This window comes from Felis catus, chromosome F2, assembly GCF_018350175.1.
Source record: "Felis catus isolate Fca126 chromosome F2, F.catus_Fca126_mat1.0, whole genome shotgun sequence".
Lineage (NCBI taxonomy): Eukaryota > Metazoa > Chordata > Mammalia > Carnivora > Felidae > Felis > Felis catus.
Window position 1 is genome coordinate 34167792 of NC_058385.1, and position 26997 is coordinate 34194788.

The window sequence follows — 26997 nt, forward strand, 5'->3', positions numbered from 1 at the left end:
GAAAAAACCTACACATAAGTGGACCTGTGAAGTTCAAACCAGTGTTGTTCAAGGGTCAACTGTATTCTTAACTTTTTATTATTTATATATTCATCCCCAAATATGAGCAAGAAAAAATATAATCTGCCTTATTTATTTTCATCAGTATCTGATACATTACTCACCGTCAGTTAGGTACTGAATCAGTGTAACTGGTGAGTTGTTTGCTTTGTCATTTCCTGATAGTTCGTCTTATTGATTTTCTCTTTTCAGTTAATGGAGAATCATCCTCATCTGCACCAACTGATAACGCTTCCACTATGGATACTGTAATAGTATCTGAAGAAACCGCCTTGTCTTCAAATTGCACTAATACTACTGTTGAAGATCCTCCAGTTCAAGAAATAATGACTTCCTCAGAAAACAATGAATGTATTCTCTCTACTAGTGCAGCATTTGGATCTGAAGCTAGAAGTACTTTAGACCCTGCCACCTCTAATTCTGGAAGTAGTTCTGCTTTTGAGGCAGCCAAATTAAGACAGCCAGATGGCTGTGTGGAACCTGTACGGCAACAGTCTGGAAATGCCAACACAGAAACCTTGCCATCAGGGTATGTTAAATATATTTTTTAGAAGTTTGACTTAATTTGAATAGCAACTTTTTGATAATACGACTCTTGAATGTGTATGTAAAATTTTTCAGTTGTTTAGTAATTTGAAATCAAAGCTGGAATCTGATACAATTTGTGTATTTGCCACAAAGTACTTTTTAAAACTAAGAATGCCCACTTATGAAATATGTCCATTATAAAGGGAAAAGAAAAAACCTGGGGTTAGTTTGCAGGACACTCTTGATTTGATTCTTGGTTTATTTTTACTTTTAGATAAGAATGATCATAACACTATGTAATTACCTCAGTTTTCCAGCTTCCTTTATGGTCTGCTCCCCAGGCCCCAACATAGGCCATCCTTTTTCTTCGTATTGAGTGCTGGGGAAAGTCACTTAACCCTGCTGATTAGCTCTGTTACAAACTCAGGTTTTCATTGCTGCTTAATAATTCTTAGTCTCTTTTAAATTTCCCATTGCAGTTATTCAGCTTCCTAAGATTTCCTTTAAAGAGTATTCCGTGTGTGTGTTCCATTTGGTCACCTATTCCAGCTTTACTTAACATGTTTTTTTGATTCTTTTCTTGGTCCTGATGATACTAATATTACTGAGTCTTTCTTTGTCTCTGACTTCAAAAAGCTTATTTATAGTGGCTCAGACTTGTAAACATATGTGCAGTACAATTTGACAACACTGTACTAGAAGTATGGACACAGCACTTTCCTACACAGCTTACAGCAGTTAGAATGTCTTCTCTTAGAGATATTGAAACTGCACTTCTAGAAGGTCCTATTGCCCTCATTTTGTCACCAGTCACTGTGTTCACAGCCCTGTCTTATTTTCTGAACTGTTTTTCTCAGTGCTCTCTACTGGCTCATCTGATTTTGGTCACTGCCTAATCGTGGTTTCAGACTTTGGTCTTCTGCCTGTGCTTCTTCCTCTTTTGGATCTCACACTGTCCCAACTTTATTAAATCTGTATGTCCAGGCCAGACCTTGCTCTGAGCTTATTTTCAGCTACTTACTTACAATCCCATCTTGTTTCCTGCCAGCATTTCAGACTGTACAGTATCTTCCTTCTCTCTCAGAAATTTCTCATTGTCCCTTTGTTTTCTATCTTTGGCAGCCTAGTCATTTATCCTCATTTCATATGTCTGCCACTGTGATATATACATGTAAGAAGCTGTTCTATTAACCTCATGGTCTGATAGGAGGATAAAGATAAGTAAACAGCAACTATACAGTACAGTTAAAGCCGGGCTAGAGGTAAGTTTAGCAGGCTGTGGGTGGGAATATATACAGAGAGAGCTTGCAAGGGAGTAGCTTACACTTTTGAGATCAAAGAAAACTTTTAGGAAGAGATGACCCTTAAGTGGATTCCTGAAAGAGGAGTAGGAGTTAGCACAGCAATAATGGAGGCACCGATAATGGAAGGCTGACTGCATGTTCAGATCTCTAGCATTTACAAAAACATGTAAGTGAAGCTCTGGAAGTAGTGTTTTGTTACAGTTTGAGTTCAGCATTTGAGGAAGTGACTTATGTAGCACTGAAGAGTAAATAATCCTATGAAGAATTTTGTTTACTTTTCTAAGAGTGTGGGAGTTTTTCCTTGAAAACTGTGGATAAACATTAATGAATTTTGAGCAGGGGAGTGGCAGAGTTATGTTTGCATTTTAGTTAGGTTCTTAATTCTAGCAGTGGTATAGATAGATTAGGAGTTAAGGAGACAATTGGGGTGCCTGGGTGGCTCATTCTTTTGAGCATCTGATTCTTGGTTTCAGCTCAGGTCATGATCCCAGGGTCATGGGATTAGCCTCGCATCTGGCTGAGCATGGATTGTGCTTTGGATTCTCTCTGTCTCTCTCCTCCTTTCACATGCACTCTATTTCTAAATTTAAAAAAAAAAAAAAAAAAAAAAAAAGAGTTGAGACAAGTAAGTAAAGATAGCAGCCAGACTGTTTTATAAATGAGAGAAGCAGGGGGTTACCTGGGTGGCTCAGTCGGTTGAGCGTCCAACTTCGGCTCAGGTCATGATCTCACACTCCGTGAGTTCAAGCCCCATGTCAGGATCTGTGCTGACAGCTCAGAGCCTGGAGCCTGCTTCAGATTCTGTGTCTTCCTATCTCTCTGCCCCTCCCCCACTCATGCGCTGTCTCTCTGTCAAAAATAAACAAACATTAAAAAATTAAAAAAAAAATAAATGAGAGAAGCAGGCATTATGATTTAAAGTGATAATAAGTATATATATTTAATTTTGTGGGGGCCAAATAAATGCTTCAGCATGTCTGTAGCTATCATGTGATCTTTGTGGTAACCTATGTGATTTTCAGATTGCAGGTTGCAACCCATTAGATTATGATCAGCATTTGAACACATAATTTAAGTAAATCAATATAGACAAGAACAGAAAATACTGAAAAAGTATTAGGTGTAGTAAGAGTAAACATTTCCAGAAAGTTTATTTTTCTGGTGTGTGTTTGTGTGTATAAAATCTGTAGGGAAATAGCAATCTAGTACACACAGATATTCATGTAAAACATATTTCTTACTCTGTTAGCTGTCATCAGAAAAGTTTAGAAGTTGTTAATCCAGGTGAGAAATTAAAAGAGTCTGCAGTAAGAGATGCTAGTCTCTTAGGGTGATGATAAGATGTGTCCTGGTAATTAGTTGTAAGGAGGTAGAAGAAAAGAAGAGTGGAACCAAGGTTGATTCCTCTGGCTTAGGCAGTATTCTTTGTGTAACTGAGTTAGCAGTTTTCAAAACTACATCGTTTCTCTTTCCTCAAAAATCTTAGTTCCTGTGTTTCCTCTCTTTGGTAACTTGCTCAGTAATTCAGATAACTACCAGTGGAATCAGAGTGCCTGGAATCACGAGTGTTCTCAAGGAACAGTGTTCCATCCTGGAGATGAATTTTGAGTGTTATGCCAAGCATGATCTCACCCAAAGACCTTTGCATTTGCCCAAACTTTTGTGTGGAGTGTTATACCTCTGATATCTGCATGATTCATCCAGGTCTCTGCTCAAATGTTACCTCATTACAGGGGCCTTTCCTGATTTTCTCTGTTTAAATCAGGTCCCTCTGCACCCATCCCTTTACTTTGCCTTATTTTTTCCTAACCTTTTCTTAGGAAAATTTATAAACATGAAGAAAACTTTAAATAATTTTTCAGTGAACATCCCAATGTCTACCACTGCATTCTGTAATTTACATTTTACCCTATTTGCTTTATCTCCTATCTCTGCCTCTCTCTATCCATCTAATTTTTAAATGTAGTTCAATAAGTTGCAGACATCAGTGCATTTAGTTCCCTCAGTACTTTAGCTTGTATGTCATTAACTGGAGTTCAATATTTGTGTAAAGTTTTTTAGGTAAAGTTTACATAGAAGGACATGCCCAAGTCTTAACCATACTATTTTGATGGGTTTCAACAAACACATACATCGATTAACCCAAACCCTTACTAAGATTTCAGATATTACCATTTTCCCAGAAAGTTCTCCAAAGTACCTTTTTCAGTCAATCACCGTTCTGATTTTTTTTTCCACTATAGGTTTTAGTTTTTCCTGTTACAGAATTAATATAAATGAAATCAGTGTGAACGCTGTGGAGTAGGGTTCTTCTAATCAGCATAACTTGTGTTATGTTAATCACCACATGACACATATTTGTTTGTTGTCAATTTTCTTTCCACTAGACTAGAAAGGGCTTAAGTTTGTCCGTTTCGGTATTCTTTGTACCCAAAACCATCCCTGCTGTGTAGCAGGTACTTGATAAATACTTGTTAAATAAGTGAGTTAGTGCTTGATTAAATGATTTTGAGTGAGTGAACAATTGGGCAAAAGCCCTGGCTTGTAAATGCTTCTGAGGAAATGATTAACAAGGTCAAAAACTACTGAAAAATTCAAGTAAGATAAGAACTGAAAGTCACCAATTGAATGTAACTACAAAGAGATTATTTATTGTTGACCTTTGACAAGCAGTTTCTGAGAAATAGAGCTGCATTCAGAGTGCTGTGTGATGGAGTGAATGGGAGGGGTAGAAGTGTGTAGTAAACTTTTAAGGAGTAAGAGCTAGTGGACACAGAGAAAGAGGAATGTTTGGGGGAAATTGCAGGAAAAGATACAGAGCTGAGGGTCAGTTTTTCTTTCATAAAAGGAGAGAGACTTTAAAGTAGTGAGCTTCTGATGGGTAGGAGTTTGTGGACATAGGTTAGCAGTAGAGGAGAGAGGTAACCATTCTTCATGGTTTATGAGTAGGCAAGTCTTACTATCTACCCCTTTATCCAAGTTTGAAATCAGCAGTTATTCAAGAAGTAACTAAATTCTCTTATTCTTATTGTAATATATTTCACAAAATTCTTCCACATTTACTTATTGTTTTAAAGCAAGTTCCTTGTTCAGTGGTAGGTTTGGAAATTTTATATACAATGTCTTAGTGAGACTATATCTAAATACTAGAAAGGAGAGTATTATGGTTGGGTGAAGTGTGGCATTTATAAATTAGCACCTAAATCTATGAAATTAAAGAATTCTAGAAGAATTCAAGAAGTCTTATTCAGCCAGGTAATTTGCACTTACTGGGAAGTATTCATGAATTTTCACTACTGGGATATTCTGATCTCTTGCCAATTCCAGCCCACCACTTGTATATGACCCACAGGCACAGCTCTAGCAGGCTGTCACTGTGAGTCACCCAGACCAATCCAGAATATCACCCTTTGCTCTGTACCATCCTTTCTCCCCACCAGTACCTTCTTCTGTCCTTGCTGCCCAATGCCTTAGTCACCACCTACACATTGGGGACTCACTTGTGACAACTGCCATGCCCCAAGAGGTAGAATCTCACTTTGGGAGTGACAGCTCAGCAAGTTGCCTCCCCTTGGACTGGCTGCTAGGAAAATGAGGTGGGGCCACGACAGGAGTTTTTGCTCTTATTATGTAAGTACTTATAAATATTATTGACTTTGCCTTTTCACCCACAAAGCCTAAAATACTTACTCTCTGGCACTTTACAGAAAAAATTAAAGAAAGGTAAATTCTGTTAAGAGCAAAAACACTGAAATCTGGAAGTGAACCCGTTTTGGAAAAATTAAGAACCAGTGGCTAGCATTATGCTTGGAACGTGAGTGCTTACTGAGTATTTGTTGAGTGTTAAGTTGGGAATATTTGCAGTTTATCTGAGATAAACCTAGAAAAGGACTTTGTAGCCCATTATATAGATGGAATACTTGGTTATGTTTATTTTTTCCCTCAATCTTAAAATTTGTTTCTGATCACAAAGCTAAGACATGACCAAATAAAATACTTAAGTCATACAGAAACACTCAGAGAGTGGTGTCTATATTTTATTCCGGCAGTAAATATTTGAGAGCTTCTCTGTATCAGACTTTATTCCAGGCCTGGGATATTCAGAGGGCCAAGAGAGCCTAAGACTCTGCTGCTGTGAAGGGTGTGTAACAGCAGGCTGAGCAGCTGGGGCCTTGCATACATAACCTACTCAGTAATGTCATATAGTGACAGATTCTATGAGGAAAGATAGAAGTAGGTGAAGAGGTTAGAGAGTAACTGTGTAAATTACTGTTTTGCGTACATTTATAGAATTACTTTAAGAAACTGGTATCACATTCTACATGGTGTTTTTCAGTTGGTTTTTATTTATTTTTTCAAGCTTTCATTTTAATTCCAGTTAGTTAACATATAATAATAGTTTCAGAAAGATTTTTTTTAAGTCTATTTATTTTAAGAGAGAGTGAGAGCACAGGAAGGGTAATGAGAGACGGAGGGATAGAGAATCCCAAGCAGTCTCCTCACTGTCAGTGTGGGACTCGAACCCATGAACTGTGAAATCATGACCTGAGCTGAAACCAAGAGTCAGATGCTTAACTGACCAAGCCACCCAGGCAGCCACCCTTTTTTAGAAAGATTTTTTTTTAAGTCTGTTTATTTATTTTGAGAGAGGGAGCTAGAGCACAGGAGTGGGAAGAGAGAGAGGGAGAGATAGAGAATACTAGTTTCAAGTGTAGGGTTTAGTGATTTATTACATGTAACACCCAGTGCTCATCATAGTAAGTGCCCTTCTTAGTACCCATCACTCATTTAACCTATCCCCCCACCCACCTCCCCTCCAGCAAACCTTAGTTTTTTCTCTGTAGAGATTTTAAAAAGGGACTGAAAGCACATCTCATACTCATCAGAATGGCATTAGAGTTCTTAGAATCAATGCAAAAAGCTGTTAAGCCAACTTAAAATGCTGAGGGAAACTAAATGCAACCTGATTTCTGTAATCAGCCAAACTGTTGAGTGTGTGCACAGAATAAATACATTTTCAGATATCCTCAGTTTCCAAAGTTCATTTCCTGTGTATCCTTTGTTAAAAAGCTACCAGGACTCGTGTTTCTCTAAAATTAGCTACTGAGGGGTGCCTGGGTGGCTTAGTTGATTAAGCCTCCAACTAACTCCTGGTTTCAACTCGGGTCTTGATCTCGCGGTTTCCTGAGTTCGAGCCCCACGTTGGGCTCTTCCCTGGTGGTGCAGAGCCTGCTTGAGATTCCCCGTCTCCCTCTCTCTCTGCCCTTCTCTCACTTGTGCTGTTTCTGTCCCTCTTAAAATAAATAAATGAACTTCAAAAAATAAATAAATAAAATTAGCTACTGAATGTGAAAGGCATGGGCTTCAGATCTCAGGTGTCTGATAGAAAGGGAGTGAAAGGAATCACCAGCATGATGGTAAAAGGGGCCCAAGATGGCAGATGTGCTGCAGGCTTCTCAGTTGGCCAGACAGGATCAGCAGCTCATTGTGAGGCAGAGCTGTGATTGGTAAATACCTGATGAGTCTGAATATTTTGAGAGGACATATATACAGGTGGAGAAGTTTTGGGAGTGAAATTAATAAATACGTAGAAACTAAGAAAATGGGAAGAAAGGAGACAAAAGAAATATTACGTTCCATGACTCAGCTGTCAGGAGAGTTTTACATCATATAAGGGAAGGACACAGAATATGTGTGTATGTGGAATGGTCGAAGGAGGGTAAGTGTTACAGTGTATGTGTAGATGGATGCAGGAGAGAGACTTCAGCTGAAACTCTCATAGTGAGAAATCAATATACAATGTTTGAGATGAAATCTAAAATAGTAAAATAAGCTTATTAATATAAAAAGAGGTAAATACTAAAAGAATTGGCTGAAACAGTTGAAAATGTTGCTTTTGTGGAATGGAAAATGAAGTTAAGGGGACATTAGGCACTGTTTTTTGTAGTGAGCCCTGTAGACTGTATGTGTGAAGGTGTATGTATATCATTATACAACTATGAATGTATAAAATTATGTGAAAGTATGTATAATTTTGATAAAAATATTTGTAAAAGATGGAAATCTGTAAGAACTGATTATAGGAATTAATACCTAAAAATAACAAAACTACCATTATCAGGAGGTTCTTGAAATTTCGTGTGTGTATGTGTGTATATATATATATATATTTTTTTTAACGTTTATTTATTTTTGAGACAGAGAGAGACAGAGCATGAACAGGGGAGGGTCAGAGAGAGAGGGAGACACAGAATCGGAAATAGGCTCCAGGCTCTGAACTGTCAGCACAGAGCCTGACGCAGGGCTCGAACTCACGGACCGTGAGATCGTGACCTGAGCTGAAGTCGGACGCTTAACCGACTGAGCCACCCAGGCGCCCCGAAATTTTGTATATTTTTAAGACATTTGTTTTTGGCTGTTGAGCTTTCATACAAATCAATAGCCCATTGATAGTGTTACAGATATTCCCGAAATGTCTTTAAAATGAAATTCCATATTGGAATCCTGCCTTCCAATGAACTTTTATTATTAAGTGAAAATACATAAAATCTGAAGTTTCAGAGGTTTTTTTTTTTTTAGTGAAATGTTTTTTTGTAAGAAATATTTGAATTTTTGTAGTATAGGGTAGCATGAATATTCCAAAGTAGGATTTTATACAGCAGAGATTTTTTTTCATTTTAACAGTTTTTTATTTTAAGTTGTATATCAGGTTACTTTATTCTTGCATCTTCTCAATTGCCCTATTTCTCAATTTGCCCTATTCCTTTCCTAACATGGCAAGATTTGGCTTTACGTTCAAGGATCTTTTTGTAGTCTTTGTCCAGTTTTAATCTAGTGATAACCAGCTCACTTGGGTGAGTGCCCACAAGGACAGTTGTGCCTTTTGCCTTCTCTTGCTGAACTCGTTAAATGTAAATGATGTTTATTTCTTCTGTAAACCTGGACTACTTTGCCAATTTGCTGACCTTTATAGTGTCCTCGCACAACCTTACTTTATCATCCTTTCGGATGGGCATGGATCGAATGTTGTGCTTCTGTCTCAGCTCTTTGGAAAGAGAGGAGGATAAAATCTTCTCCGAATGTGGGGAGGTGCATTGAAATGTCTTTCATGGTTCTTGCTCTGGTTAGAAGTCACAAAGGGATTGAACTTCATTTTGGCCACTGGTGCTTCAGCAGTGGCCACAAAAGGGAAGAGAGCAACAGGGATTTTTTAATAGATCGATTTAACAACTTACATGATTCTGAGTCAGTTGTGAAGTTGGGCATTTTTATTATTCATAATTCTGTTGAAACATTTTGTGACTTGTTTGTCGATGAGCTTAATTAAGCAAACTATTAAATTTTTTTGCATGCCTTTTTAAAGTAAATGTGTGTGTATGTGTATACCTTGCTTAGGGGATAGCTTAATATGTATGGTCATTGTGTAAGAAAATAATAATGACCTTTGTAATCTAAAAAGAATCAAATTGGGCCCCTGAGTTTAAGAGAAAACAAAGTTCTTCCATTTAGTCTACTTTCAATTGAAAGCAAGAATGTTAAACTCAGAAATATTATGTTTTATATTTAACATTTTTCTTCTATACCACATTACAGAAAGAACAGAGAAGAAACAGGAATCACAGAGAAGAAAATGAGAGTAGGGAAAATAAGAGATTGAGAGTCTTTGAGATAAAACAGGAAAAGATGAAATTGGAATGTTCATAAACAGAGTTTTACTGAAAACAAGAGGGAGATAGCTGTACACAAAAAGAAAACACTATGCATATAGAAGAATTTTCATGGAGCAGTGTCACCACATCCTTCTTTAATGCAATATCTATAAAATCTTATAGATGTGTATTTTTTAAATTGCAGGCAGAAGTGGATATTACCTCATTAACATTTTGTGCCTTGAGTGTGGTAATAGGCTGAGAGTTCCTCTACCTTTAATTAAATTTGTCTTTTCTGGTGAATTTCTGATAATTTTCTGGTGATAAATTATATAAATTAGTAACTTTTAAACACATTAGGTATTTATCCTCCTGTACTGACTATGTATCTACTGAGTTGCCAGTACTGTTAATAAAAAGGTAATAATTAAGAACTGAAAAGACACTAATAATTGGGAAAAGAAATTTTATATGCGTGTGTATATATTATATAACCTTTTAAAGTAAAACTTATTTGCAATTTTCCTGAATATAAGAAGGAATTATTTTTCAGGTTGTCTTATTTTGGTATCTTTTAGTTTCATTTTTGCATTTTTATTAAAGGTGGGAACAGAGAAAAGATCCTCATGGTAGAACCTATTACGTGGATCATAACACTCGAACAACCACATGGGAGAGGCCGCAACCTTTACCTCCAGGGTAATGTGGCATCTTTATTCATCTCCAGTTGTGTTTTATCATACATTTGATTTCTTAAATTTATTACAACATAAAATGATTCTTTCCTTGTGCATGTTATATTTTCCTTCATTTATTTGTGAATAATGACTGTTCAGTAAATGAGATTTGTTACATTGTATCTCTTTTACCATTAGTCTGAAGGGGCTTCCTCAACAGGTTATCAAACACTGGCATGTGTTACTGTAGAGTAGCTCTAGAATTTTGGTTCAGTTTTAGTGCTTGTCATTCATTATATTTTAAGGAATGAAAAGCATATTTAGGAAAATTTATGTGTGTGTTCTCCAAAGGTAGTGATCTAAGCTGTATTATTTCATGAGATCTAATGACATAAGAGACGTTAGAGTAGTTCAAAGTTATGATCTAAAAGATTGCTACAAGTAAAATTATATTACATTATGGCTAAAATTATAGACAGTCTTAAATGAATAAAAATATTTCTATTACACACTATATAAATTCATGCCGTTAGGCTGTATTCACAAAATTGGTCTTCCTTTTCATTTGTGCTTTTATCTTTATTTTTTTTTTTAATTTTTTTTTCAACGTTTATTTATGTTTGAGACAGAGAGAGACAGAGCATGAACGGGGGAGGGGCAGAGAGAGAGGGAGACACAGAATCGGAAACAGGCTCCAGGCTCCGAGCCATCAGCCCAGAGCCTGATGCGGGGCTCGAACTCACGGACCGCGAGATCGTGACCTGGCTGAAGTCGGACGCTTAACCGACTGCGCCACCCAGGCGCCCCTGTGCTCTTATCTTTAATAGCTCTTCATACATATTGTGCTGATAGCTGGTTGAGTTATACTGTTTATATTCTCCTTGAACTCTCTGCCTGGACTGGCAGTATCTCCTTATTGTCTGTGCTTCTTAGAATATGTCCTTCCAGATGCAACTTAAAGTCCACCAATATAAAACACATTCAAAGTCCAGAATATTCACAAAAATACGTTATTTTTATGTGATGGGTTGCTGATAGGATTCCTAAATCATTGTATAAGTTAATGGCTTATAGAAGTGTTTGTGAGAGAGGGGATGGGGGCATAATAGGAGGACCCTAGGCTTGCCTCGTCCCTCGAACATAGCTAGATAACTAAGTTAATGGCATGAATTGGCTTTAGGGTTAACTGAACCCTGGAGGATGAGGAGAACTCTGGTTGGTGGAGAAATAGGGAAGGGCATTTTGTTTTGAGGGAATATTCAGAAAAAAAAAGGGATGACAAAATGAAACATATACATTTGAGACCAGCAAGTAGTTGATTTGGCTATTATGTGGGCCTCTTAAAAGATCTTAGGGGAGATGAGGCTGAAATGGTGAATGGGTTCATTTTTATGCTGTGCCGGAGAGCCATGATACATGATAGGTGGAATGACATGATTCGATCTGCATTTGTGTTCAGCAGCTGTGTAACAGCAGGATGTTGGAAGACCTGTAAGAACTGAGTTACAACCCTGAATGTAGGCAGTGGCTAGAGGGACAGATTACTAGGTATATAGTAAGCGCTCAGTAACTTATCAAGAAAAAGAGGGTGGTCAGATTGATACAGAGACTGTTCAGTCTTTGGCCCCCTTTTTAGAAATCATGTAGTGGTAGAATGGGAAGATAATTTACCTAAAAAGCAAGTTACATGTTTGTAATTTCTCTGAAGAATATCAATGTTCACATTTTTTTGGAGTTGTTTGCTCATGTCTCAGACTTGATTTTTAAATCGTGTGAGTTAGGTGTTAACTAATTACTTTCCAGTTTCTTATATTAAGACATTCTTGCTTACTTTTTATTAATGCTTATCCTGTGGTAGTTGGGAAAGAAGAGTTGATGATCGTGGAAGAGTTTATTATGTGGATCACAACACCAGAACAACAACCTGGCAGCGGCCTACCATGGAGTCTGTTCGAAATTTTGAACAGTGGCAGTCTCAGCGGAACCAATTGCAGGGAGCTATGCAACAGTTCAACCAACGATACCTCTATTCGGTAATTAGCACATTGTACGATATCAACACAACTTTTTCCTTCAGGCATTTGCTCTTTTCGACTTTGGTGGTTTTTAAATGTTATAGACTGCATTGCAAGACATTTTTTATTTACTCTTTAATAAGATATAAGTATTTCTGATACACATACACACTTTAAGCTTTTTTTTTTTAATTCTAGTTTACTAACATTAAGTACATACTGTTTTTGTCTTTACTAAATGGTAGTTTTTTTCGTAAATGAATTTCTTAATGAAATAATTTGTCTTTACTAACTCCCCAATCCTCCACCTTTAATTAGAATCATTTTGCTTGCTTTAAACCAAACCAGTTACCTCCTGATTTTACTTAAGGCCAGTCTTGCCATTTTCCAGCTGTTCTCATTCCCATCTCAGAATCTCAGAAACAACACTTTCATGTGTTTTGGCCTACCGAAGATATTCCTGGGGTTGGAGATGGTTTTGTCCAAAAGATCTAATGCTGTCTGAAAATTTGACCAATTGATGGTTCATTTATTGCTGTAAACAAACATCTACAAGAAGACTTGGAGTAGCGGGTAATCTCTGTTAAATAGGTTTGATCACAGGAAGTGGAAAATACAAATTTTAAGTACTGGGCATCTCTGGATAGTGTTTTGAGGCAACTTGAAAACCCAAAATGTGGAGGCTAGCAAATAGGAATTAGGGAAGACACAAAAAGAAAACCTAAATAACTTTTTTTCAGAATCCTGCCTCAGGCTGGCTCTTTCAACTCCCATTTTCTTCAGAGGTTAAGTAATAAGTTCTCATTTGCAGTCTGACCCACTCACCTGGTTTTCTGTGGCCAGCAGAGAGGGACAGGGCCAGCTCAGCCTTCATAGCGTCTCCTGCTGCCACCAGTTTCTGGTCCTTTGGTAACTTGTACAGAAATCTGTGCTAAGGTTTCACTGTTCAGCTGTATGTAGTAAACAAGAAATTATGTACTTTGTGCTTTTGTACATTATGTACTGTGTGCTTTTGCTGTCTGTATACATGAAAACCTTAGGGAAACAGGGCAAAATTAGGTCAGAGGGATGTATTAGAAATGTGTTCTCCTGCATAGAACACCTTTAAACAGACTGAGATGTAATTATCTAAGTATATACAAGTCTGGGGTGAAAGTCCAGAGCTAACACTACATTGGCTCAGTAATGCCACCTGGTACCCAGGTTCTTGGTACATCCTTATCATGCTTCATGCTTCACCTTTATCATACAGAGCTGTTGCCCTTTGGACTTCATTCTCTGCTGTAGGCAAGAAGAAAGGGAAAGGGGAATGAGAAGGGCAGATGACTTTTATCTAGTAAGCCCTGCCTTTTTGCTTGGAAAGGGATGCCCTTACCAGGGACTTCTGACAGTAGCTTGCTGGCCAGAATTGGTCATTCTACCAACCCAGCTGGGAATGGAATATTAGATGGATACATTTCTGCCTCGAAGAAAACAGTGGTTTGGGTGTCAAGGAGGGAGGAGTGGGAAATTGATACTGGGTAAAATTAACAGTATCTGTTATAAGGTTATAAAATATGTATCATTTTATCATATACTTTATCATTAAGAAATAATTTTTCAGGTGATAGTTTTTGTATTTGTCATTCTTACAGTATGTAAGCATGAATGTGTTTTGTATATGAATACACAAAAGATGCTAATATTAAAAGTATTTGTATAAAGATGATACTGGATTTTAATATTGGTTTTATTAATAGGAATTTGTTGAAAAAAAATTTTTTAATGTTTGTTTATTTTTGAGAGAGAGAGGCAGAGCACGAGTCGGGGAGGGACAGAGAGAGAGGGAGACACAGAATCCGAAGCAGGCTCCAGGCTCTGAGCTGTCAGCACAGAATTAGGCATTTGTTTTAAAAAGAACTGATTAGTATTGTATTTCTAAACAAGTAGTTTTCATTTAAACACAATTTTCTATATGCTCTTCTCTCATTTCACTCCTGTAGATTATTATGGAAGGGCTAAGAAATTAAAATATTGATGTCAGTATTAGTTATTTCTAAGTTATCTTTAAAAAACTAGTAATTTTATCAACTGATTGACTCCTCTTAACTCATGACATGTTTAAATGTACTTTGTGTCTTGAAATGACTGTATTCACATTCCTTTAATCATTTTTTAGAAAATTATTATAAAATGTGGTTCTATCAAGTATTCGGTTTATCTCTGCTTTTATATTAAAGTACTGTTCTTTTTTTTTTTTTTTTTTTTTTTCCCCTCGAACCCTTTCTCCAATCAGGCTTCAATGTTAGCTGCAGAAAATGACCCATATGGGCCTTTGCCACCAGGCTGGGGTAAGCTGATATGTTGTTGGTAAAAATATCTGAAGATATATGTAATAAATAGTTATTAAATGCTGTGCTCACTCTATTTTTTAGAAAAAAGAGTGGATTCAACTGACAGGGTTTACTTTGTGAATCATAATACAAAAACAACCCAGTGGGAAGATCCAAGAACTCAAGGGTATGTGTGTACTGCAGCCTTACTTAAGTAATATTACATGCATCTGTAGGTATAATCAAGTAAACCTTGATTCAGATGTTTTTAGTACCTAGAAAATGTTCACTCTGTGATTATAACTTTATGTATTAGCTTACAGAATGAAGAACCCCTGCCAGAAGGGTGGGAAATCAGGTATACTCGGGAAGGCGTTAGGTACTTTGTTGATCATAATACAAGAACAACAACATTCAAAGATCCTCGCAATGGGAAGTCATCTGTGTAAGTGAAAACCTAAAGTACTTAAGTGTTGTTTAATGACATAAAAATTTAGCCTCAACTTCAGCAACAGATTGTACTCTGTCAATCAAGAAAACCTATACAAGTAATAGCTCAGTATATGTACATCTTTGCTTTATGTTACTACAGAATGAATTTGTAGTACATAATGTGTTAATGATGGCAAATACTTATCTAGTGATTACTGTATGTGGGGGATTGTTCTAAGCACTTTGTATAAACTAGCTCATTTTATTTCCCAACAGCCCCTTGAGGTGGATACTATTATTTTCCCTTTTTCAGTGCAGAAACTGAGGCTTAGGGGACATAACTAATTTGTGCAAAATCAGATGGCAAGTAATGGAGCTGGTTTCAGACCGAGGTAGTCTGTGCACAGATTTAACAGTCACATCGTGCCACTGCAGTGTGAAGGAATGAGATGTCAACAAATTTGAATCTTCCAGATAAAAAGACCTTAAAGTAGAGCTCACCTTCATCCTTACTCTTAAGTGTGGTATCTTTGCATCACTAAGAAATAGTTTTATGAAAGGTTTTTTTCAAATTTCCTACTGTCATATCTACCCACCTACCAGCATCTGTCTTCCCTCTTAATCCTATAGGTGAACTACCATTGTTCCTATCAAAGGCCAGTGCCTTTACTGGCACACTAGATCTTTCCCCCTCTTCCCATTTAATTGTTGTAGCAATTGTCATCTTTCTATCTTCCATCATCAGTTTTTCTTCCTCTACTGAATTATTCTCATCACCTGTGATTTCTCCTAGATTGAAAACAAACAAACAGGGGTCCCTGGGTGGTGCTCAGTTGGTTAAGCAACAGACTCTTGATTCCAGCTCAGGTCATGTTCTCGCGGTTTGTGGGATCAACCCCTGCATTGGGCTCTGCACTGATAGCACAGAGCCTGCTTATAATTCTCTCTCTCCTCCCTGCCCACCTGCCCCCCCCCCACTCCCTGTGCCTCTACTGCATACACGCTGTCTCTCTAAATAAAGAAATAAACCTTTTAAAATAAAATTTAAAAAAACACAACTTTTTACCTTTCAAACTCATTCCGTGAAAATTCATTTTTATTGTTGCCCCTTACAGGAAAAGTACCTGAAAGCGTTGTCTCTATATTGCTGTTTCTAATTACTCTTTCAAACAGATTACAAGGAGTTTTACTGACCCTGAACTTGTTAAGGGCACCAGCAACCTTCACATTGTTAATTGTTAATCCAGGGGTTGGTTGCAGTCCTGTCTCATTTGATTTAGGAGCATTTGACATAATACATTTGACACAATACATTTTTAGCCATCTCAACTTCAGAGTGTGTCCAGAATCCCGTTATGTCTTACCATGTCCACTGCCACTACTTTGGTCAACTGGAGTGCACAGTGCCTCTCTGCTTTCTGTCCACACCTCATATAATGTTATTCTCCATAGAGCAGCAAGTAGTAAAAAGTCATTCCTTTGCACAAAACTTTCCAGTGATTTCCATCTCAGTGAAAAGCAGATTCCTCACAATGGCCTCCAAGGCCTTAAAAAATGTGATCCCCGTTACCTCTTCAACTTCATCTCTGTTTTCTCTCCTTATTCACACTGCTTCAGCTTCACTGGCCACGTAGCTCTGCCTCAAGCACCTGGACTTTTACTTCTGGGTCTTAGCTGTTATTCTGCTCTTTCCTCAAATATGTACATGGCTTATGCCCTCCATGTTTTTGTTCAAATATTGATTTGTGAGCCCAACTCTGTTCACCCTTTTCAGGATTAAAACATCTCCCTATACACTCTGTATCCTTTTACATTGCCTTTTCCTCTCTCTTTAAAAAAAATTTTTTTAATGTTTATTTTTGAGAGAGACAAAGCATGAGTGGGGGAGGGGCAGAGAGAGGGGGAGACACAGAACCTGAGGCAGGCTTCAGGCTCTGAGCTGTCAGCACAGAGCCCGACGTGGGGCTTGAACTCACAGACTGCGAGATCATGACCTGAGCCAAAGTCAGACACTTAACCGACTGAGCCACCCAGGCGCCATTCTTGTTTTTTCTTTTTGAGGAGGAGTGGTAAGACATTTATCCCCTTCTAACACACTTCGTATATAATTTACTTATTTATTCTGTTTCTTGTTTTTCCACTTCACTGGAATATAACCTCCACAAAAACACATTATCATTACCTGTTAACACATAACACTCTCATCAACTAGAAGAGTGCCAGGTAGTAGTATGTCTTACGTAAATATTTGTTGAATGAATTCACTTGAACCTGACAACACAAGAGAACATTTTGCATCCATTACAAAATGTTCCCTAAGATCTTAAAAGTTCTCTATGTATGTATCTTAGGCTCTCCCTCAGTAGGCAGAAGACCCAGGCCTTCTCAGTGTGACTCACACCTGTCCCTTACATGCCACCCACTCTGTCTCTTCCGTCATTTACCACTTGAGCTGTGTGACCTAGATGTCACTCGTTCTTAGAAATTGATTTTGCTTTGCATACTTTCTCACCAATGTTTAGTTTGAATTGGGCTTAAGATGTGGTAGAATTTCCTTCCCTGTCTTTTCTGTCTAGAGCCTCTATCCTCCTTAGATTTAAGTTATTATCAAAGTTTTTTTTTTAATAGTAACAGACTTTAATATTTCATTTAACTTTGTTAAAAAAGATCCACCCATATATATATATAGTCTTACTTTTGTGTGTGTCCTCATTTTTCAGGCCTCTTAGCCCACTAAATTTATCTTCTTTCCCAGCAAATAGCTTTCCTGTGGTCATTTGTAGGACTCTGGTATACTCCACAATATTATATATCCAACTCTATTGTGAATTAACATGTTTTGTTTTGTTTTTCCTTTAGAACTAAAGGTGGTCCACAGATTGCTTATGAACGCAGCTTTAGGTGGAAACTTGCTCACTTCCGTTATTTGTGCCAGGTACTACAGTGGTAAATAAATCTTATGTTTGTAATCATTTAGTCTTATCTTTGTACTATACAAATACTATAACTTACATGATATCACGATACTATTTTTGTTTTTAGTCTAACGCACTACCCAGTCACGTAAAGATCAATGTATCCCGGCAGACATTGTTCGAAGATTCCTTCCAACAGGTAAGGAAGATTTTATCAGAATAAATAGTACAGCTTGTCAGATTATATTCTATATATCTGAAGGGAGTTACAGTTTAGAAATTTTAAACCATGAACTGCCACTCACTGAGCGTGCATTATAATAATAATCATAATAAACCCCATCATGTATACAGTGATTACCAGATGCTTGACACTGGCATCTTGGGTTTATCATTTCATTTAATTCATCCTCACAACATCCCTTTGAGATAGCTATTATCATTGTGTCCATTTTAAATAAACAACTTCTGGAGCAAGTTGACACACTTTGACATTTATTTACTTTTCTAAGACTTTATTAACTCAAACAAGTCTTGGTAAATACTACCAAATTAAAATTAAATCAGTATAGATACTCTCTTTCATTCAAGTTTTCCTTCAGTAACCTTAATGTTTATTTTTATCTCTTGTAGCTTTCTGTTTAAAGGTTATGATCTAAAAGAGACCTCATCTGAGCACACTAGTTTAAAATGGCAGTACCTGCTCTCCTATGAGACTTTATTCTTTTCTGTAACACTTATCTGACCCATTTTATTTGTCTCCCTTGTTAGAATGTAAGCTCCATGGTAGCACAGACTACTTCATTTACTGCTGTTATGCTAGTGCCTTGCACATAGCAGGTATTCAGTAAACATTTGGTGAATGAATGAACGAATGGAATATGTCTACCTTTCCTGAATCATCTGCAGAATATTTAAAGATGATAAATCAGGGGTACTTGGGTAGCTCAGTTGGTTAAGTGCCTGACTCTTGATTTCTGCTCAAGTCATGATCTCACGATTGTGAGATACAGCCCTGTGTGGAGCTCTGCTCTCAGTATGGAGCCTGCTTAAGATTCTCCCTCTCCCTTTCTTTCTGCCCCTCCCCCACTTGAGCATGCTCATACCCTGCCCCCTAGTATTACAATGATAAACTAAAATTCCTTTTGTATACGGGCACACAAGGACTTTTACATAAACAAGCCCAAATAGAATAACAGCATTCCAGACTCAACAATATTCAGATCCTAGCTGAATTTTACTAGCTGTTGGAATTTGGGCATGATATTTAATATAGCTACTATCAAAAAATGTTTTGGTTTGAGTTAAGTTTTTGGTTTGAGTTAATAAATTCTTAGCTTGTTCTAAGCTCTGTTTGAGCTTTATTTTAGTAAGTATACATCCAAGTTCATGGAAGATTTACTTTGCTCTGTCCTCTGGTGTGGGGAGAATCATGGTCAATTTGATGTGCATGGTTGCCTACCAAGCGAAGTCCTGCTGGTAAGCTGTGCCATCACCCAGACACACCAGTCTTGGCTTCGGTTTTATCATATGTGTGGTGGAATAATTCATTTTTATTCAAAAGTAAAGCCTGTTTACTAGTATCGCTAATGTAAGCCATTAAAGACTATGAAAATTGGGTATCTGTAAATAACTCTTTGCTTTAGCTGAGTTCCTTTCCTACTGATAAATGAAATCCGTGGTATAAGCAGGACCTACAACAAGCTCTTCTCATCAAATGTTGCTAGTTACAAAAATTTGTAAGTCAGCTTTTACAAGACTTTGGTAAAATTTGGAGAGTGACAGGGGACTGAATATTTTCTAAGCTTAAAAACTTTCTGTGTCACTTTTCCTCTTGCCACTAACCCAAAGTAGAACTACCATTTAATACTAGAAGAGGGGAAAGAGATTTTAGAAAGTGAATCACAGGAGGCATAAGAGTAAGGTACATCTCTACTGGTTTGTGGAACACATCAATAGATCTTTTTAATTAAAGGCATTGTATGAGATAAGGAAATGTATAATTCTGGAAATACAAATGAAATTTAAGTTGAATGATTTTGGAAGAAACTTGCACTGTATATGAGTGTTAAAATATCCATGTTTTTGTTTTTAATTAGATTATGGCATTAAAACCCTATGACTTGAGGAGACGATTATATGTAATATTTAGAGGAGAAGAAGGACTTGATTATGGTGGTCTAGCAAGGTAAAATAAAAACACATATCTGCTTTGCAATAAATATATCTCCATTGTAGTGGATGTATTCTTGAAAAGATACATTTTTTCAGAGCAATCCAGAGTTATTTTTAGAAACAAAAATTTAAATATTAGCACAATTCTAGAGGTAACCATTATTATTCCTGTCTTGGTTATCCTTTACATTTTCTCTGCATAGAAATAAATTTGTATGTATGTGTGATATAGTACATATGCTGTTTTTTGGGTTTTTTTTTTTTTAACAGCTGTTAACAGCTGTTAATATAACAATGTAGTAACTTGATTTTATCATTTTACATCGACATATTTTCCTATCATATATGGAGATAATACTCTCCTTTATTTTAATGGCACTGATACTCTTATTTAATGTCTGCATAATATTGTATGCAGATATCATAATTAATAGATCAACATGCATAAGGTTTTTACTATTCTAACAGTGTATGTTGGTTTTATGTTTGTGTTTTAATCCAGTATGGATCCTTTTGAGAATAGTTTTACATTTATGAAATACATTGTTAACAGAAAATGTGAAGCAATATGATGGGAAATCCTTTTAATTTCAATTTTTTTTAATGAAAACCTTAAAAAATGTTTGCTTCACCCAAACCTAATTTGAAAGCAATTTATTTTTCCGCAGAACACACCTTCCTTAAATCTTTTAAAAGAATTAAACTTGCTTTTCATAGAAACACATCTTTTAAACCAATATGTCATAGTTGTACAGCATTACAAAATCACAACTTTAGTACAGTGAACAAAAACAGAAATAGGTGGGAGCATATATGTGGAGTTACCAGATTTGGTTAGTTAGCATATTTTCTCATCCTTCAGAAAGGAAACTAAATGTTCATATTACATCTATTTTGATTTATCTCAATTTCAGAAATTTTCAGACATTAAAAAGAAAGGTAGACGTTAGAAATGAAATGTGTTATTTTTAAAATGTCTGACTTTATAATACTCCTATTCTTGTCTGCACTCATACTTACCTCATTGGTTGGGTTTAGTTTTATATTTTGACATTTTAATGCATTTAGCCAGTTACTCCATAGTATGATTTTCTTATTCCCAAATTCTTAATTTTGATTCATGTATTAGTTTTGGTTTATTCAAGAGTTTACAAGGGTGATATACTCCTTTAGTTTTGCATATTTGAAAATGTGTTTTTGTGCTTTTGTATATAAACAACGTCACTAGATATAAATGTCTTATGCAACACTAGTTTGTCCCCTTCTCTGTAGACCTTGCTTCACTGTCTTCTAGCATCGAATGGTACAGCACTGTGAAGTGGAAAGCCAGCACCTTATAGGAAACTTTTTTCTTTGGATGCCCACACAGTCCTTTTCCTTGAAGTTCATTAATTCATTAATTGTTGATTGTTTTATATCTTTTCTTAGGAACCTATTAAGATCTTTCTTAATTTAAGGGAAATTTTCTTCTATTATGTCTTTGAATATTTTTTCTGTTCCATTTGTTCCATTTTTCTTCAGGAACATCAGTCATGGGTATGTGGAATCTTCTTCGTCAGTCCTACCTGTCTGTCATCTTTTCTCTGATTATTTTTATCTTTGTGCTTTTCTATTTTGTTTTGATTTTCTCAAACCTATCCTCATGTCACTGTTTGCAGTACTGCCGTACATTTTGTTGCTTCTAATGTGATTTTTCTTCATTAGTGGCTTTACTGTTTTCTTCATTTTCTTCTCTAGGCTCTGCTAGCTCATCTGTTGTCTCATAATTTTTTTAACCTCTTGTATCTCTTTAGTTTATTAGAAAGTATAGAAAAGGATATGTTGAAAGTGAACTCTTCCACCTCTTATTAATTAGAATTTTTTCTTCTTTTAATGTCAGGGTATATAGGTCAGATACCATGTTATACATAAACATTCTTCTTTTAAATGTATTCCGTTTTCTCTGGGCTTCTAGTTTGCTAAAAGTGATCTGCCGCAACTGGAAATTCTATTTCTGGTTTTTCTGTGTCTAAACACGTTCTCACAGATCCGTCAGCCCTTTTCCCTGGGGACATGTCTTACCTCAGCCTTGTCACAGTGGGAAGTCACTTAGTTCAACTACTATGTTGGGACTGGATTTAGTTTTGTGGGTTAGTGTTTATCATTTCTTAGTTGATTTTGTTTAGGGAAAGACTGCCTTCTCTACCTGTCAGACAGTTTCTGAGATTGTATTTTTAAAGCTTTAGAACAGTGTTTGTAAAAAGGCTTCCAGGCCAGATCTAGCCTGCCTAGTAATGGCCCCCACTGTGATTTAAAAAATTTTTTTTCAATTATTTGATACATTAAAGAAAATCACTCAATTATGCTTAAGAATCAAGATTTCTGGGTTCTCTTTAAAAACCGTAGACCCATGTTGGCAGCTTCTCACGTGGCATCAATTGGCTGAATCTGAGTAGCTGATTCAGTCCTATAGAGTAGTATACACTCTTTTTCACTCTGTGCCCACCATTCCCCTGTCATCTAAGGACAATGATTATATGCCCAGAAATAATTCTTCCTTAAAACTGGTAATAACTTTTATTAGGGATACAGTGAAGAATGGGAGATTGGGGCTAGGTAGAGAATTGGAGGCTGTGTACAGAAGGAAGCCACTTGCTAATCACTGTAAGCATTTGAGCTTGGAACCCTGCTTTAGAAGCAATTACCATTGAAGAGAATCTTGCAAATTGGGTTTATTTTGATATGTAAATTATTAATCTCTTATCTATTTGGTTCTCATATGTATTGGACTTTGCTACATGAGGCAAAATTGATGGTAAAAAGTTAGAGAATGCTTATCACATTTAAAGGTTTCATCTTTTAAATTTTTGTTTCATTTGTAATACATTGACAATAAAAACTGTTCCTTAGCATCAGTGCGGTGTCTGTCAGTATCAACAGCAAATACTTATTAAAGCCTATTGCATATAGATCCTAAAATGCCTATGAGTCGGTTACAAAAATATATGTAAAGACATGGCTTTTGCTTTTGAGGAGCTTATAGTCTAGTGGATGGGCAGGTCATGTATAGGAAAATGAATAATATTGTGGTTGTTACCACAATACCACAGAGTACTCAGTGATTGATACAAATAAATATGTTGAAAATTGCTTCGAAAAATTGCTTAAATGGGATGGATCTACGTTGTGCTGAAAGAAAAAGTGGGACCTACGTAGGCTGGCTTGACACTGAGGAGACATAGCCAGATGAAAGTATGGCATAAAAATAAGCATGTTACCTGTGAGTGGCACTGAGTTTGTAGTCTGGCATCATAAGAACTGCAGGTAACTGACTGGAGGGCCAGATCATAGGAAGACTTAACTGGAGGGCTGAGGAATTGGGCAGCCAAGTTACTACAGGCTGTTGAGCAGAGGTATGATATGTACATGGGTGTATGTAGCTTTGTTTTTAAATTCATGTATGTATGAAAGCTAAAAAATTATCTTTTCTTTTAGAGAATGGTTTTTCTTGCTTTCACATGAAGTTTTGAACCCCATGTATTGCTTATTTGAGTATGCTGGCAAGAACAACTATTGTCTACAAATAAATCCAGCATCAACCATTAATCCAGACCATCTTTCGTACTTCTGTTTTATTGGCCGCTTTATTGCTATGGTGAGTCCTAATTTTCCATTATTTATTCATTTATTTACTTAAACTTGTTTATCTCAAAAGTATTGTAGAGAAGACTAAAAAATGATCCGCATTATCCCTTATATATATTCCCAAACTTTGTTACCAAGGAAGTCTGCCTAGAAAGGAGAATACCAAAATACAATTTATTTTTTGAGTACCTATATGAAATCAAGATTATGAATACGAGGATTATTGATGTAGCCTTTTGGTCTTTAAAAGTCCTTTTATTTTATAAATTAAAGCATAATTATAGTGTGACTACTTTTGTATAAAAGGAAAATCTGAGTCGTATAATATTTGGACTTGACTGATGTGCTGGGAGTTTTCAGAGCTTTACAGAAGCTCTTGTGGTGTGGAACTGTTGTCTTTTCAGAAGTGTTTGTATTTGTACTTTCTTACCTGTTTATTCACTCAGCAAATATTTATTGAGCACCTACTATAGCGTGGTAGTATGACAGAGGTGAGACCATGATAAAAAGACATTGTCCCTGTTCTCTCTCTAACCCTTCTGTTAGAAGGGTTAACACATAACAAATACAGAATAACACATAAGTATGTGCCGAGGAACAAGGAGTGTTGCTTTTTTATATGGCACGATTAGAAGTGGCCTCTCTGAGGGGTCACACATGAACATAAAAGTGAAAGCAAAGAATTGAATGGATGCATATATCTTGGAGAATAACATTCTAGACATAAGGAAGAGCAAGAAAAAGTCTCCAAAGTGTAGTTACATTTTTGATTGGGAAATGGCATGCCTGGAGCAGAGTATATGAGAGAATGTGATGGGAGATGGGGTTGAAAGGTACTGTGTGGGACCTCTAGGAAATTCACTTAAGGGTTGTGAGCAGGAAATAACATGATCAAAATAACATGATCTGACTTAGCTTTTATGAAATTTATCTTGTTGCTGTGTAGGAAAGAGACTATAATTGCGTGCAGAGGAGAGCAACAGTAGAAGCAGAGAGACCATTTATGACAATCCACGTGAGAGATGATAGTGGCTTTGGACTTAAGTGGTGTAGCAGTTGAGATCGTCGTGAGAAGTGGTTTGGATTCGGGGATATATTCTGTAGTTAGAGTCAACAGGGTTTTCAGACAGCTTAGATGCATAGTGTGAGAGAGTCAAGTATGGCGTCAAAATGTGTCTGGTTGCAGTGGCTGTCTCCTAAGGTGGCACAGCTGTGGCAAGAGCAAATTTGGGGGATTGGGAAAAATCAAGAAACTGGATTTGGTTTGTTAAGTTTTAGATACCTATAGATCCAAATGAAGATGTAGAGTAGGTGGATATAGAAGTCTGGTGATGAGAGGGTATCTAGATAGATAGGGCTTTGTGATCTTTTAAGGAATAAGTGTGGACAGAGAAGAAGGTTAAGGACATTGCAGGTCAAGGAGATGAGAAGGAACCAGCAAAAGAGCCGAGGCCGTGGAGGAGGTAGGAGACTCAAATAAGAACCTTGCTAGAAGATGAGGGAAGATGATCAGCTATGTTCGGTTCTGGTAGGCTGAGCAAGATGAGGTATGGGAAGCAACCATTTGATTTGGCCAGGGGAAAGGCATTCCGGAGCAGTACAGAGGAATGGTTGGTGGGGGTGAAATCCAGAGAGAATGGAAGAGGAAATGGAGACAACAAATATAAACCTTTTAAGGAAGTTTGCTTCCTTTTAGGGAAATTGGGCAGTGTCTAGAAATAAATAAGGAATGGGTGGGGAATAAACCATTTATCTGCAGATGATGATGGCCAAGTAAGAGGAAAGAATTTGGTGAGGTCAAAGAGATAGGGACTATGGGAGCAATGACCTTGAGTAGGAGAGATGAAGAGATCTGTGTAGTCCACATAGAAGTAATAGATGACTTAATACAGTAAATAGATTCAGTTGCTTATAGTGAGCAGATCTGATGGAACACACAAAAATTCTCTTCTGATGGCTTCTTTTCCCTCACTGAAATAGACGGCAAAATCATAGGCTCAGTGGGAGTGGGGAAAAGAAGTATTTGAGGAATGAAATAGTCATCTGGGAGAGTGAATGTAGTGGGGCATTAGGATTACCAGGTAGCACTAAGCTCCCACTCGAGGTTGTTGGTCATGAACCAGTCACCATGGTTGTATATGCATTTCTAGCATGTTTCAGCGCCCAGACACAGGCAGAGAGTAGGTTAAGAGTTGTGTTTAGCAGGGTTTTATATTTTGCCAGAAATTCATTGAAGGGAAGCTGGGTTTGGAGGTATACAAGGGAGTAATTTTAATGACTGATGGTGGAATCAAAGTTGAATAAGGGGAGAAATAACTTTTTTGAGAAGCTGAGAAACAGTGATAAGTTTCTATGTATTTTTTAGATCCCAGTGGAGTCAAAAGTTGCAGGTATCACTGCAAAAGGCAGTGAGCTGGCAAGTTAGGTGGTGGTTGAAATTGAGTTTGTGAAGAAATACAGTGGTTGCTAATAACAGTATCTAAGGTATGATGTCAAGAACGTTTAGCTAAATGAAAAACTAAGATCACTGAAAGGACTAAAAAGTCAGGAAAGTAAGAGAATCATCATTATAGATGTTAGACTGTCCAAAATTATTTATGACGGTAGCACAGAAGAACACAGCATTGATGGAGTAACAAGGAGAAACCCAGAGATCTAGGGATGATAGCAGTGAAATGCGGACAGGGGTGGGGTGGTTAGCCACCAATGACAGTGTGAAGGCATGAGCTTAAAGACAGGCAGATTTAGGGAGGAGGAAATAGTAATGAAGAGCAACATATGCCTTACTTCCAGGCCTGGTGACAGGGGGATGGGAGAGAAACAGCACCCCTTTGGGAGGACGTAGAAGCGGAGTCCTCAGAAAAACACTAGATTTTTGTTAAGCAAGATGCTAAAGGATCTTCAAAGAATGATTTGAGTATATGAGCGATTTTGCTGATGGATCACGAGCCTCACAGGGTAGAGCATAGAGATGGTTTTGGGAGTTAGGGGAGGTGTGAGAAATGGAATTAGATTTTTAGACGGATGGGCAGTTGGTGGCGAGAATTGGGGTGCTGAGGGGATCTGGCGCTTCCTGCTTTGGCTGTTGTGAGCAGGTGTGAAAGCAAATGCTGTTAGTCCTGGAACTCTCTTAGGCAACTGTGGTCAGAAGAGGCGTGAAGAAGAGGTCTTGCCAGGTGCGTGCATGGGAGTGCTGAGGCTCCTTCTGTATTTCTGCATCCAATTAGGTTAATTTATAAAACACTGGAAAGAGTGGGGGTTTTGGTACTGTTCTTTTATTTTCCTTATAGTTATCAATAGGACATG

General features: G+C 37.1%; 1 protein-coding gene and 1 pseudogene across 7 annotated transcripts in view; one reads left to right on the forward strand and one right to left on the reverse strand.

The window, feature by feature from the left end:
* WWP1 (WW domain containing E3 ubiquitin protein ligase 1) overlaps positions 1-26997 on the forward strand; it is a 135420-nt gene that overhangs the window by 86452 nt on the left and 21971 nt on the right. For all 7 annotated transcript variants that reach the window (XM_011291318.3, XM_011291319.3, XM_011291323.4 and 4 more), the window contains 10 exons: positions 253-589; positions 10145-10240; positions 12077-12251; positions 14509-14563; positions 14648-14732; positions 14862-14990; positions 17837-17912; positions 18020-18091; positions 19992-20080; positions 23542-23701. In XM_011291318.3, coding sequence (XP_011289620.1) covers positions 253-589; positions 10145-10240; positions 12077-12251; positions 14509-14563; positions 14648-14732; positions 14862-14990; positions 17837-17912; positions 18020-18091; positions 19992-20080; positions 23542-23701 — 1274 coding nt within the window. The remainder of the gene's footprint in view (positions 1-252; positions 590-10144; positions 10241-12076; positions 12252-14508; positions 14564-14647; positions 14733-14861; positions 14991-17836; positions 17913-18019; positions 18092-19991; positions 20081-23541; positions 23702-26997) is intronic.
* Positions 8608-9045, reverse strand: LOC123383132 (annotated as a pseudogene).